The sequence below is a fragment of the Oryza glaberrima genome, chromosome 4, assembly GCF_000147395.1.
Source record: "Oryza glaberrima chromosome 4, OglaRS2, whole genome shotgun sequence".
NCBI classification, from domain to species: Eukaryota; Viridiplantae; Streptophyta; class Magnoliopsida; order Poales; family Poaceae; genus Oryza; species Oryza glaberrima.
Window position 1 is genome coordinate 31,453,848 of NC_068329.1, and position 12,214 is coordinate 31,466,061.

Below are 12,214 nucleotides of genomic sequence, written 5' to 3' on the forward strand. Positions count from 1 at the left end.
ACGTTCCTTCCCGGCGCGGCCCAACAACGTAACGCGGCCCATTTATGGGCTTTCTCTTCCCTCTCTGTCTCAACCGCAACCGCAACCAGATAGGTAGGCAGGCAGACATGCGTGTCGCCGCGGCGGCGGCGGCGGCGGCGGCGGCCATCCGCCCCACTGCCGCGCTCCTCCTCCTCTTCCCGCCTCACCGCCGCACCGCCTCTCTGCGCCGCTCCTCGCTCCCCTTCGCTCGCCCGCGGCGCCACTCTACCACCACCACCACCGCGGAGTCACACCCGAAGCCCAACGAAAGCAACGCCGCCCGCCGCCGCCGCGCCCGCGACTCGCCCGAGGGCCTCCTCAAGGCCAAGCTCGACATGTGCTCCCGCGACAACGACCTCCCCACCGCACTCGCCCTCTACGAAGCCGCCATCTCCCCCGATTCCCTCATCCCGCTCTCCCTCGGTCACTACAACTGCCTCCTCTACCTCTGCGCCAACGCCGCCGCCGCAGACTCCTCGTCCCCCGATGCCGCCCAGCGTGGCTTCGACATCTTCTCCAGGATGGAGGCTGACGGCGTCCAACCCAACGAGGCCACCCTCACCATCCTCGCCCGCCTCGCCGCCGCCCGCCGCGACCCCGCCATGGCCTTCTCCATCGTCCGCCGCATGGCCACCGCCGGCACCGCGCCGCACCTCCGCTCCTACGGCCCCGCCCTCTTCGCCTACTGCGACGCTGGAGACGCCGACGGCGCCACCGAGGTGGAGGCTCACATGGACGCCTCCGGGGTGGTGCCCGAGGAGGCCGAGCTCGCCGCGCTGCTCCGCGTCAACTCTGCCCGTGGGAGACCCGACCAGGTGTACAGGCTCCTGCACAGAGCGCGCGTCCTTCTTCGCCAGGTGGCCGACGCAACCGCCCAGCTACTCGAGTCCTGGTTCGCCTCCCACGCCGCCTCAGAGGCCGGTCTGGACCACTGGGACGCCACCAAGGTGAAGCAAGGCCTGCGCAATGGCGGCGGCGGCTGGCATGGCCAGGGCTGGCTCGGCAAGGGCCAATGGACCGTTGCCCGAACCGACATGGACAAGGATGGCACCTGCCACCGCTGCGGGGAGAAGCTTGTCTGCATTGACATCGATCCATCAGAGACACACAGCTTTGCTGAGTCTGTCGCTCAGATAGCCATCAATCGTGACGCCAATTTCGTCAAGTTTCAGGTTCACTCTCCATCCTTTCACCCTCCTCACAAGTCAATTCGTCACACTTATACTTTATGTGCGATATAGCTGCCTTTCGCTCAATACCAGTCTATACCATTAGGCTTCTTCCTTTAATCCCCAAGGAGTGAGGGAGTGGAGGGGAAATCCACTCAATCCCCTTGTGAGAGGGATTAACCGAACATAAGTTCAACTCGATAAGAGCTAGCCACAATAAGGACTTTGATGTTCTATCTTCTTGTGTTAGCCGAGAAGAAAAATTAAATTGGTCTAAAGGAGAATTTCTATTTTGGAGCTCTAGAGTCAAGATGGTTACGGATTCCATGTTGCTTGAGGCATTGCGGTTGTTTTTTGCTGGGTCAAGTTTTATTTATTTATTTATTTTGCTGGGACAAATTGCAATTGTTTGGCAAATCCTAATCTGGAGCACTGTAATAAACTTTGTGGAGTTCCCATTGCAAGGGCATGCATTACTACTTCACATTTCTGTTGGGGAGGATTGCTTCAAAACCTTTTGTGCTGTTGCTTGTTTTAACACAGATATACTGCATTGTAAGCTTCTATGTCTAATGGACAACCTGATCTCTGCAGAAATGGCTCGAGTGCCATGGACCATTCGATGCCGTTATTGACGCTGCTAATGTTGGCCTTTACAATCGTAACAGTTTCAGTTTTTATGAGGTTAGAAGGCATCTGTCTTGCAATGCTGTAAATTAGTTTTTCTTGTCATTAAGGCAGTCAGCCACAACTAACTGTCAATTATGACCGTATTTTCCTTGTAGGTGAACCGGGTTGTAAATGGCATACAGAGAATAACTAAATCAAAGAAATTGCCACTGATAATTTTGCATAAGAACCGAGTAAATGGTGGACCTGCAAAACTTCCGCAGAATCAAAAGCTTCTTGAGAGTTGGCAGAGGGCTGGAGCACTATATGCTACACCTCCTGGTTCTAATGATGATTGGTGAGGCCACGTGTTTCCTGTTTAACATTAAAAAAATCATCTGAACGAAAAAAAATGAACATGTTTTAGTTGAGTTGCATAGATAAAAACTATGGCGCAGCCAACAGGAACAATGCCGCAAGCAGCAGGCAACAGCAGTCTGCAGCAGCCGCAGCCTTGCCTGCCGAACAGCGCCTATGGTAGTATAGGCTCTCAGTTCTCTGAATAATGTAACCAAAGGGCTGCTTACAGTATAGTGTGCAAGCTTCAGTAGGCGAAGGAGTGATCTTGGATATGATTATGGATACTCCCAAATGGATGAATTTCTATTTCAGCCTTCAATTGTTATCTAGCATTTGAATCTCTGAAGTAATTATTTCCTGTTCTAACTGCAGGTATTGGCTGTACGCTGCTGTTATATACCGGTCATTGCTTGTTACAAATGATGAGATGCGGGACCACTTGTTTCAACTACTTGGCACTAGTTTTTTTCCAAGATGGAAGGAGAAGCATCAGGTTTGTCTCTCATTGCAGAAGTGAACCACACAAATCTGTGTTCTTTTGTAGAATGCTGCACAGTACAACCCATTGAGTAAGAGATATGTCAAGTTCTTTTGCACGGCAGCGTATCCTGTGCACCCGCTCACCTTGGTGCACTCATGCACTCACGCGACATGGGACCTTCGATCTCCATCGGACGGATATAAGATGAGAGAGTCTTCTTTTTACAAAATAACCCTTCGATTCATCTTCTTGTCTCCCGTTCAACCACTTTCCCCAAATCTATCCCCTCTGTGAGGTGTCCATGGCAGCTTTGAATCTCTGAAAAATAAAACAATGCTCGACGGAGATGGCCGCTAGAAATTAAGATTAATCAAGATTCCAGCATGCAGCCGTCAAATCCTTGCTCAACGATATGTATGATCTCAACCTCAGGATCTTTGGGTTGATTGCATGATATATATGGCATGCCAAATTTTCGAATCAAACAAGAAATTCCGATCGGATATGCCTTTGATGCACACATCTGCAACCCCCGGGCAAAGACTCATCCATTCCATCCCATGGGCAAGAACTCTTCTCTCTACAGAGTCAGGTACACTGCGCCGCAGCTGCTCCATCGGCCGAACACCATGGCCGTCGCCCTGGACACGCTCGCCCGCGCATCGTCCCTCTCCAACAAGCTGGACAACCACACGCACCTTGAGGCGTGACATGCCACTGGCCGCACCGCCGCGCTCTGGATGTGCTATCTTTGTCGCCAAACATGGCTTAATTTGAGCCGCCATTGACGTCGGATAGAGATTTTGAGGAATACATCTTGGAAAGGACCCAACACGGGAAGACAAAAGGAATCAAGGGTCTATTTACAAATTTACCTGTGTATGTGCGGGTGGTTTTATGAAAAAACGTCCCTTTGCATTACATCCGTCCGATGGAGATTGAAGGTTCCATGTCGCATGAGTGCACGAATGCACCAAGGTGAGCGGGTGCACAGGATACGTTGCCCTTTTGCACTCCATTTTAATGAGGTGTTGTGCCTTGGTGAAGCTTGCTTGAGGCCCTAAGTTCTGAGTAGCTCTTACATATTTTTTTTCTGGAGCGTAAAAATAATATTTTGAGTGAATTTTGCTCTTGTTTATGTAAAAAAAAAATGGACACAATAATCCTGGGAAACTATGTGCAGGTCAGGTTAACATTCTCGGGCCGTGGTTGGAATTTTCACCTGCCGCCTCCTTATTCAATTGTCATTCAGGTGATTACTCTAAACTGTAGTAAAGTTGTGGAGTGCCAGGAATGCATGAACTATACAGAATGGCCTGAGGAACGTGGTTTGATGCAGGAATCTGAAGATGGAAGCTGGCATGTACCAACAACAAATGGTGATGATATTGAGAAACCACGGCAGTGGATTTGTGCTACTAGGAAAATTTCAGGGAAATCGTCTCAAGCACTTGCAAGGGCAGTTGGGTAAGTGCGATGGGTTGCATCTCCATTGACGGGATTGGTGCATGGGAATGGCAGCCAAATTTCGGGCCAGGTATCTGCGCTGCTCCTTTGTTGAATTGGAGGCGGCTTGAAGAGAATCACACCATTATGTAAGGCGGCCAGCAGATGTTGATGGAATTGAGGGCTAGCTGCTGAGCTGACCCAAACGATGGCTGTCAAGTTGTAGGAAGCAAAGTAAAAGATTTCTGTAGCACATGAAAAAGTTTGTCACTCTCTTAAAATGTGGATGTCATGGTGGTTTTAGCTGGCCATTGGTTGTACATGTACATGTATTTTCCTCAAGGTTAAAATCTGAAACAGCGAGGACTAGTCAAACAAGAGGTCGTGTAACTGAAATTATTATTACTGGTAGGAGTAAAGTTGAAATTGATGGAGAGAATATAATACTCTAGTGTACATATGGTTGGTCCGTCCGTTATCCTTGTGGGTGGAGAGTAGCGAATGGGAGCAGGCCGCGTGGAGGCATGGAGCCCCCAGGCAAGGCGCGTCGCCCTTCCAGCCACAACATCCACTGTCTCTCTCTCTCTCTCTCTCTCTCGCTGCTCTTCATCCGATTCAACTCGGACCACCAGCTTTCTTCCTTCCTTCCTTGCAGAATCTTTCATTGTTCTTGTTGGGAGGAAGGAGACGAGGCGCGCGAGGCGGCGAGAGGGAGGAGGCATTCTAGCATATACAGATACAGGGCCAGGGGAGGTATGGAGGAGGGCCTTGCACGAGCACGACGATGCCAATAGAAGCTGTGGCGGTCGCTTCTTTACCGATGGCGTCGCGCAGCGCCGCCCTGTGCTTCTCCTCCGCCGCCGCTGCCCGGAGCCGGAGCAGGAGCCGGCACGGCAGGATGGCCGTCAGCTGCGACGCCGGGGCCTCAGACCTGCTCTATTCCTCTCTGGTACTACGTTGTACTCCATCCGTTTCAAAATGTTTGACACCGTTGACTTTTTAGCACGGTTTGATCATTTGTTTTATTAAAAAAATTTAAGTAATTATTTATTCTTTTCATATTATTTAATTCATTGTTAAATATACTTTCATGTACACATATAGTTTTATATATTTTACAATTTTTTAATAAGACGAACGGTCAAATATGTGGTAAAAAGTCAACGGTGTGGAGTCCTAGTATATTATCTCTGTCTCAATAATTAGGATACTAATTAATTCATGTGTCGCTGATAACCTTCTGAATGAATGTTATTGTTATGAGGCAAGGCTGCCAAGCTGCTTGGCCCTCCCACCAGCTTCGATGCCGGCAAGCTGACGGTAGAGTTCGCCCACAGCCACGGGAACAGCAGCTCCGGGTTCCCCAGAGCTTACACTCTCACCCACTGCGACTTCACCGCTAACCTCACCCTCGCCGTCTCCGACACCATCGCCGCCGACCGCCGCCTCAGGGCGGACGACGTCTTCGCCGAGTGGAAGCAGCAGCAACAGCAGGAGGGCATGGCCCTGCACGTGCACTGCTTCGTCAGCGGCGCCAACCTCCTGCATGGCCTCGCCGCCGGCTTCAGGTACTACGTCTTCTCCAAGGAGCTGCCGCTGGTAAGCAATTATATATCGATATTTTGTACTACTATTACAGTAGTAGTAGTAGTAGTAGTAGCAATTAGGAAGGTGAAATCAACTATGATAAGCTGAATGCAGGTTCTCAAGGCAGTTGTTCATGGCGACGCATTGCTGTTCGCGGAGCAGCCGGAGCTGCTGGAGGCGAAGGTGTGGGTGCACTTCCACTCCAGCTCCAACGCTAAGTACAACAGGCTCGAGTGCTGGGGTCCTCTCAGGGAGGCTGCAAACGCCGAGGCATGCCTTCCTTCTCTCTTCCCGAATTGCAAATTGCAAATGCAAATACCTGCTAGCTGAACTCAATGCAAATTCCAAATGCTTTGCGTTTGCAGACGACGCACAAGAGGCATGCGCTGCAACTGGACGGCCGGCTGGAGCAACTGCACAACGCAATCACCAAAGGCACAAGAAGGCGTAGGAGGAAGTGGTCTAGCCCGGACGCCATCTTCAGCGCCCTGCTCGCCCTTCTCCTTTGATGCATATCGGGAACCCCACACATTGTCTTTTTTTTGCTCTGCCTTGTGCGCATCAATTCCAATTCTTTCATCCACCGGACACTTGACATGTATGTATAGTATGTACCCACTCCACGATCAACAAAATGAGAAACGATTGTCTTTCCAAGCATTCCTCCTTAAATTAACTCTGCTTCTGCTTGCTCACTCAAATCATGTTTGGATAACATATGCCACATCATGTATAAATAGTTCCTCTACGTTCTTCATTCAGAACTGGGGACAACATATAGCTCCAAGTGCCATGTGCTCTACATACTACATACTACTACCTCCTCTGATTGAATAACTAAAGGGGATTCATACATACTGAGGTAGTAACTACCTTTGATCGATTCCAAGGTAGTAACTAAAAGGGATTCATTCATACTACTAGCTCAAGTGCCATACGCTCTACATACTACTAGCTCCTCTGATTGAATAACTGGAGGGATTCATACATACAAAGGTACTCGTAACTACCTTTGTTACGCTACGCTACAAGGGTAGAAGACAGAAGCGGCAGGCTCAATCTATCCATGTCGCATCTCTGCCTCATCCTCTCCACCATTTCACCAAACTTGGCTATCAACTCACCCTCATCAGCCAGCTCCATCCTCTTGATCCTTTCCAGCATTTCATCAAACTTTGCCATGTGTTCCTCATGCAGATCGTCGATCTGCATCCTTATCTTCTCCAGATGGCTTCTCTCCCACCTGTTTTCATGGAGCATTCCAATGAGCTCGGCTGCATACTCCTCCTCCAAAGCAACAATCCGTCCCATTGTATCTCCCAAACCATCCATCTTCTTGCTCATCTCCTTCACTTGATCGATCAAGCTCTTTTTCTCGACATCTCTACAAATGTGCTCCCAAGGAGCATAGCAGCGCCTCACCATAATGTCTCTCACCTTCCTGCGCATAAATAACATGTTCAAAAACATGCCAGAACCCAGAAGGAAGTCCAGGGACAGTCGTACCTCGTGAAAGCAAAACGAAAAAAAATTGTAGGGCATAAAACAATGCAGGAAGAAGAAACTATACAATCGATTCTACACACAGCAAGCTATAACAGGATCTCTGAAAAACAAAACTATAAGTGGGATCACTGAAAAATGAGTAAGAAATGACAGACCTGTTTATTGCACCGTCGTCACCCAAAGTTGCAGTGGTCTCAGTTTTACAGAACAGGACGCCATGACGGTTCACGCCAGCTATACCTTGTTGTTCCAAGAACTGGATGTGCTTCTTCAAGGACTCATCCCTGAGATATATGTGCAAAGCATGGAATATAAAAAAGTTGTACCCATACACAAACAGACAATTATCAAAAGTTACTTAAATTTATTTTTAAACTAGCACTTCGGTTTGGAGGAAGGCCAGGGCAACAAAACGAGGGTTCTGACATCGGTATCCCCAGAATAAATCCATTGAAAAATCTATACACTTTGCCACTTTGGCGTGCAGTTTTTGACTGATCGATACCAGAGTATGAATATGTTTCTTCTGAAACTTGAACCTTTTGGCATTCAACCTATCAAATGATGGAAACTATGTTCACGTGTATCCCAAAAAAATTACAAATTGGCAGGTGTGAAAAAAATTATACTAAGAAATACCTCCAGCTCTTGAGGACCATAAAGAAACTGTAATTTAGTACGGATGAGAAACTACCAGTAATAAAAGACTGAGTACAATTTCGATGGTATTGAATATAACAAAGAACCGGAGCAGACTTCTTACATGACAAGCTGCTGACCATTCTCCACTTGCATTTTGTGTTGGGTGAGAGAGGCGTCAAACCCATGTGGCGGCAAACTAGAGTACTCTTGTTCATTCTGAAGGTAAAGCTGTATGGAAAGGAAAGAACCAATGAACCATAACTTCCAATACGGTATTGTGATATAGTGTAGAGTACGTCACAGTCTGAATTGCAGTTGTGATTGACAAGAAAAGGTATGGCATACATCCTGGTTATAAAATTGCGGTTGTTCTTTGCATTCTGTAGCTGTCCTAAAAAGACCTCCCTTGAAGATCTGAAACAGCAAAAAAAGGGAAATTGCACCTGTAAATTAACATGGAAATTGCACCTGTAAATTAACATTTGTTATCCATACAATAACTTGCTGCATTCTTGTACCGATCAACATACAAAAGAAAAAGGTCAGGTTTTCCAAGAGATGGAAGATGAAGATGATTGAGCTCAGACTGTTCTAGTTGTTTCTGTTTCATATAAGCCCTTATATAAGTATGATTTACATTTAACAGTTTAAATACCTGTTGCTTGTAAATCTTCTCCTCAATGGTCCCACAAGTTACCAAACGATATACAATCACATCTTTAGTCTGCCCAATTCGATAAGCACGGTCGACACTTTGGTTATCTATGCTATAAAGTAAAAAACATATATGATTAATTGAAGAAAGTTGATGTAAAGCATTCACAATTTAGAATTGCTGGGTACCTTGGATTCCAAGCAGGATCAACTACTATAACCCGATCTGCCTTGGTGAGTGTATTGCCAAGTCCACCAACATGTGAGGTCAACAACAATATTGGACTGTCAAGCCCCTCTTGAAAGTCCTAGAGGGTGCAATGCAATGTTATGGAATCCATGGCTTAACATAACAGACAGAAAAATGTGAAAAAAATAAGGAGGTACCTTCAGAATCTTCTTCCTCTCAGATATCTTGGTGGTACCATCAATACGCAGGAACTTATGGCCCTCGATAGATACAGCATCCTGCTTTGTTGGAATGATTATGACAACTATCCGAAGATTAAACAGACATTTCAACAATGCAATGCTTGCTATTAAACTTTATATAGATTAGTAAACAACTAAAGGCATTTTAATTCTATACTGAAAGCATATATGATACAAGACACAGGTAATCATGGACACACGTATGGCATGATTACTGACAGCAATTAACTACCGATATGATTCTTCCAGTAACAAAGCATAGTTTTCAAATGGGAAACTTTTACAAATTGAATCAAATAAAGTGTTAGCAATATCACAAGCACATCACATGCATGATAAAGCAAATAAAGGTTAATATAAGAATAGGCTATACCTGAATAAGGTTAAGCATTACACGTGTCTGTGAAAATATCAAAACATAGTGGCCCTCTTCAACAAGGTTCCTCTGCAACATAAAAAAATGTAGCATGATTTTTCATAGGAAGTGGCACATTAATCCCTTTATATCAGAAACATATTGTATTTTTCTTCTGCAGAACATCCAACGTAGCCTTTTGACTTGCTAACTTTTACCAAAATACAGGAATAATCTATACAAGTGTTACGTTATGATATATCCAGATAAAGTACACATCTATATAATTTTTCTTTTAGCCAGTCTAGATATAAGTAAATATTGCAGGGAGAAGAATTTAATAAGTTTAATTGCTCCATATACTAAGCACATTTTGTCCATGGACTGGAGGGACTATAAAATGGACATTTCATAAAAGAAGCACTGACCAGTAAGGGCAGGATAAAAGCTATCTTGCAGGAGGCGCCTTGGACAATCTGTAGTCTTTTGTCAGCATAAAGGTTATCTTCAAGAATCCTTTCCACCATGCACATATCTCGGTTATTCAGCATGGCACCCATTTCTTCCAGGAAATCATCAGTATCTCTTTTAGTCAAAAGTAGAGGGTGATCGCATATTTTCCTCAAAATCTGTTTGTGTTGAATTAAAACAAGTGAGCACACACATGCATGCACGATGCACCATTACATATTTTCTTCAAAAATCTACCAACAGTAAATGGAACATGGCATACTAGAAATTTCAATTCACTCCAAGGAGTGACATCTTAATGTCAACGGAAGCAGACGGTAGGTAAAATGATGAAAGTAAAAACAGTCAGTACATAAATACCGTGCTAGCTTCCAAGGATGAACCCTTCAATGCTCCAGTTTGTGAACGAACTGGATCTTTATTCAGGAAGGCTTCATACAATCGCCTCTGCACCCGAAACAAAATCATCAATAATCTATAAAGCATAGACACATAACCCTTTTATACTCCCAACACCTTCATTATACAAAACCTAGAGCAATCGTATACTGGTGGAATACCAGAGTCAAATGCCCAAGGAGTTCTATAAATGGAATAGAGGTTTGCAGCAGAACAGCAAGGCACTTGCCTGGCAAGATGTCAATTTTAACCAGATAACCAATTCATTCTTCTGAGGTGGCCTTTTGTCATCTTTCGCGCCAGTATCTACAAATATTTCACTTTTCATACGACGGAGAAAGTGTGGTTTAATCCGCTCTCTTAATTCCTGTGATTAATAGCGTTCAGAACAGACCAAAACAAATGATGCAACAAGATTAGTACATCAGGCACAAACTTATTATGTCAAAAGAGAACATACTTTTGCTGCATTTGAAGCCATTTGCTTCTCTTGATCAGTAGCATTCTTGTCATTTCCACAAAGAATTGGCTTCTCGTACCTAAGTTCGAACCTGCAGTAACCAAGAGAATCTCACAACACTTGACTTTACAAAATAAATATTCATAAGTATAGATTGATTTTGCATAAGTATTGTATAAGAAACAAGGGGGAGTTAAGTGATTTACGCATCCTCATCACCCAGGACATCTGGGCAACAGAAATAAAACAAAGCCCACATTTCCTGCCAGAATAGTGATGCTCAGTGGAAGTAAAAGAAGATAAATAGAAAGGTTAGAGGAAAAGTCATTTGAGATGAGGGTACCTTTAATTTATTTTGAATAGGTGTTCCAGTGAGTACAATGCGATGAGCAGAAGGTATTTGAAACAAGCTCTGTGCCCTTTGCGTCTTTGTATTCTTGACAATGTGGCCCTCGTCAAGAATAACATAGTCCCACAGTGGTTCTTCTTCGTTGTTGTCAACATTGTTACCGTTGCCATTGCCTCTTAGTAACATGTAATTATTCCGGACGATGTGGTAGGATGTTAGTAGAATGCCACCCTCCTGGTGAAAGATTCAACTTGCAAGTAGTGTACAAGTATGGAATGGGTTGATGGAAAGATGAATTGAGGATGAAGTGTAAAGTTAAGATGAGACCTTGAAGGTGCAGTTAAGTTGATAGCAGCGATCGTTTAGGCTAGGGCCAGAGTAGCTGGCGGAATGCAGATTAATTAGAGAAGAAGGAAAGCAGTGATTGATGTGTGGATGTAAGTAAAGATGTGGCTTCTTACAGTCTGATGTGGTGTTGAAGGCCGAGGAGTGAGAGGTGATTTACCCAGTGAGTCAAGTCAGTCTTAGGGGCGACAATTAAGGCTCTCTTGATCAAATTGGAATGGAATAAGCCGGCCAGCAAAGCAGAAACCTGGATTTGGACCCGGCCTTGCCCTTGTGAGACCATACATTGATTGATGTACTCCAGTGGATTAGGGATGGGAGGAGGTGGAGGAGAGGAGAAAAGAAGAGAAGAGTACCTGGATGGTCTTGCCGAGTCCCATGTCATCGCCGAGGATCCCTCCGGTGGCGGTGCAGTGCAGCGCCCAGAGCCAGGCGAGGCCGTCGCGCTGGTGCGGGTAGAGCGACCCCAATACGCGGCGGGGGATCTTCATCTTCATCTTGATGGCGCCGACGCCGGCTTCCACCACCATGTTGACTAGCTCCTCATCCTCATCTACCTCCACCTCCACCTCCTGTTGAGGTTGAGGTTGGGAAGTCGGGGCCATTGGAACGAATCGGCCGTTGGCGGCGGCGGCGGCGAGGGCTCCGCGGCCGGTGGTGAAAGTGGAAGGAACTTTAAAGACAACAAGGGTACTACTAGTTGAGTTTAAACGGAACGGAGTTGAGTTTAATTCAGATCCCTTCCTGCCTTCACCCCGCGCCCGCCCGCCCGCCTCTTCTTCCTCTTCCCGCCCGCCCGTCTCTTCTTCCTCTTTCAAACTTTCCCAATCCTTTAAAGTTCGGGCCTGTTCACTTTGACAACTATACTAAAATTTTAGCAGCAAACTAAATGTAGTCAATTTTTTGACAACTTTACCAAAATTTGGTA

The 12,214-nt window shown here is 45.9% G+C and overlaps 2 protein-coding genes across 2 annotated transcripts; one reads left to right on the forward strand and one right to left on the reverse strand.

Annotated features, from left to right (window-relative positions):
* The first annotated feature begins 75 nt into the window (after positions 1-75).
* Positions 76-6,333, forward strand: LOC127770972 (proteinaceous RNase P 1, chloroplastic/mitochondrial). Its single transcript, XM_052296730.1, has 10 exons — positions 76-1,193; positions 1,785-1,874; positions 1,976-2,157; positions 2,532-2,652; positions 3,824-3,892; positions 3,980-4,108; positions 4,814-5,035; positions 5,356-5,685; positions 5,788-5,943; positions 6,039-6,333. Exons 1-10 carry the CDS (start codon positions 108-110, stop codon positions 6,180-6,182), a joined length of 2,529 nt encoding a protein of 842 aa, XP_052152690.1. The 5' UTR covers positions 76-107; the 3' UTR covers positions 6,183-6,333.
* A 146-nt stretch (positions 6,334-6,479) lies between these two features.
* On the reverse strand, positions 6,480-12,001 carry LOC127771741 (SNF2 domain-containing protein ENL1-like). The gene is made up of 17 exons (XM_052297668.1): positions 11,643-12,001; positions 11,403-11,533; positions 11,269-11,323; positions 10,936-11,175; positions 10,799-10,854; positions 10,593-10,683; positions 10,362-10,499; positions 10,094-10,180; positions 9,691-9,891; positions 9,281-9,352; positions 8,863-8,943; positions 8,665-8,783; positions 8,477-8,588; positions 8,167-8,235; positions 7,943-8,049; positions 7,335-7,463; positions 6,480-7,114 (listed from the first exon to the last, which is right to left on the reverse strand). The coding sequence occupies exons 1-17, from the start codon at positions 11,889-11,891 to the stop codon at positions 6,694-6,696; spliced, it is 2,358 nt and encodes a 785-aa protein (XP_052153628.1). The 5' UTR covers positions 11,892-12,001; the 3' UTR covers positions 6,480-6,693.
* Positions 12,002-12,214: the final 213 nt, after the last annotated feature.

Excerpts from the sequence above, each read along its gene's own strand:
- LOC127770972 (XM_052296730.1), top strand. The coding sequence starts at position 108 with ATGCGTGTCGCCGCGGCGGCGGCGGCGGCGGCGGCGGCCATCCGCCCC. Across the intron at positions 1,875-1,975 it reads ACAGTTTCAGTTTTTATGAG|GTGAACCGGGTTGTAAATGG; the intron begins GTTAGAAGGCAT and ends TTTTCCTTGTAG. Across the intron at positions 5,944-6,038 it reads GGGAGGCTGCAAACGCCGAG|ACGACGCACAAGAGGCATGC; the intron begins GCATGCCTTCCT and ends TTGCGTTTGCAG.
- LOC127771741 (XM_052297668.1), bottom strand. The coding sequence starts at position 11,891 with ATGGCCCCGACTTCCCAACCTCAACCTCAACAGGAGGTGGAGGTGGAG. Across the intron at positions 11,534-11,642 it reads GACTCGGCAAGACCATCCAG|GTTTCTGCTTTGCTGGCCGG; the intron begins GTACTCTTCTCT and ends GTCCAAATCCAG. Across the intron at positions 8,784-8,862 it reads AGAGGAAGAAGATTCTGAAG|GACTTTCAAGAGGGGCTTGA; the intron begins GTACCTCCTTAT and ends TGCACCCTCTAG.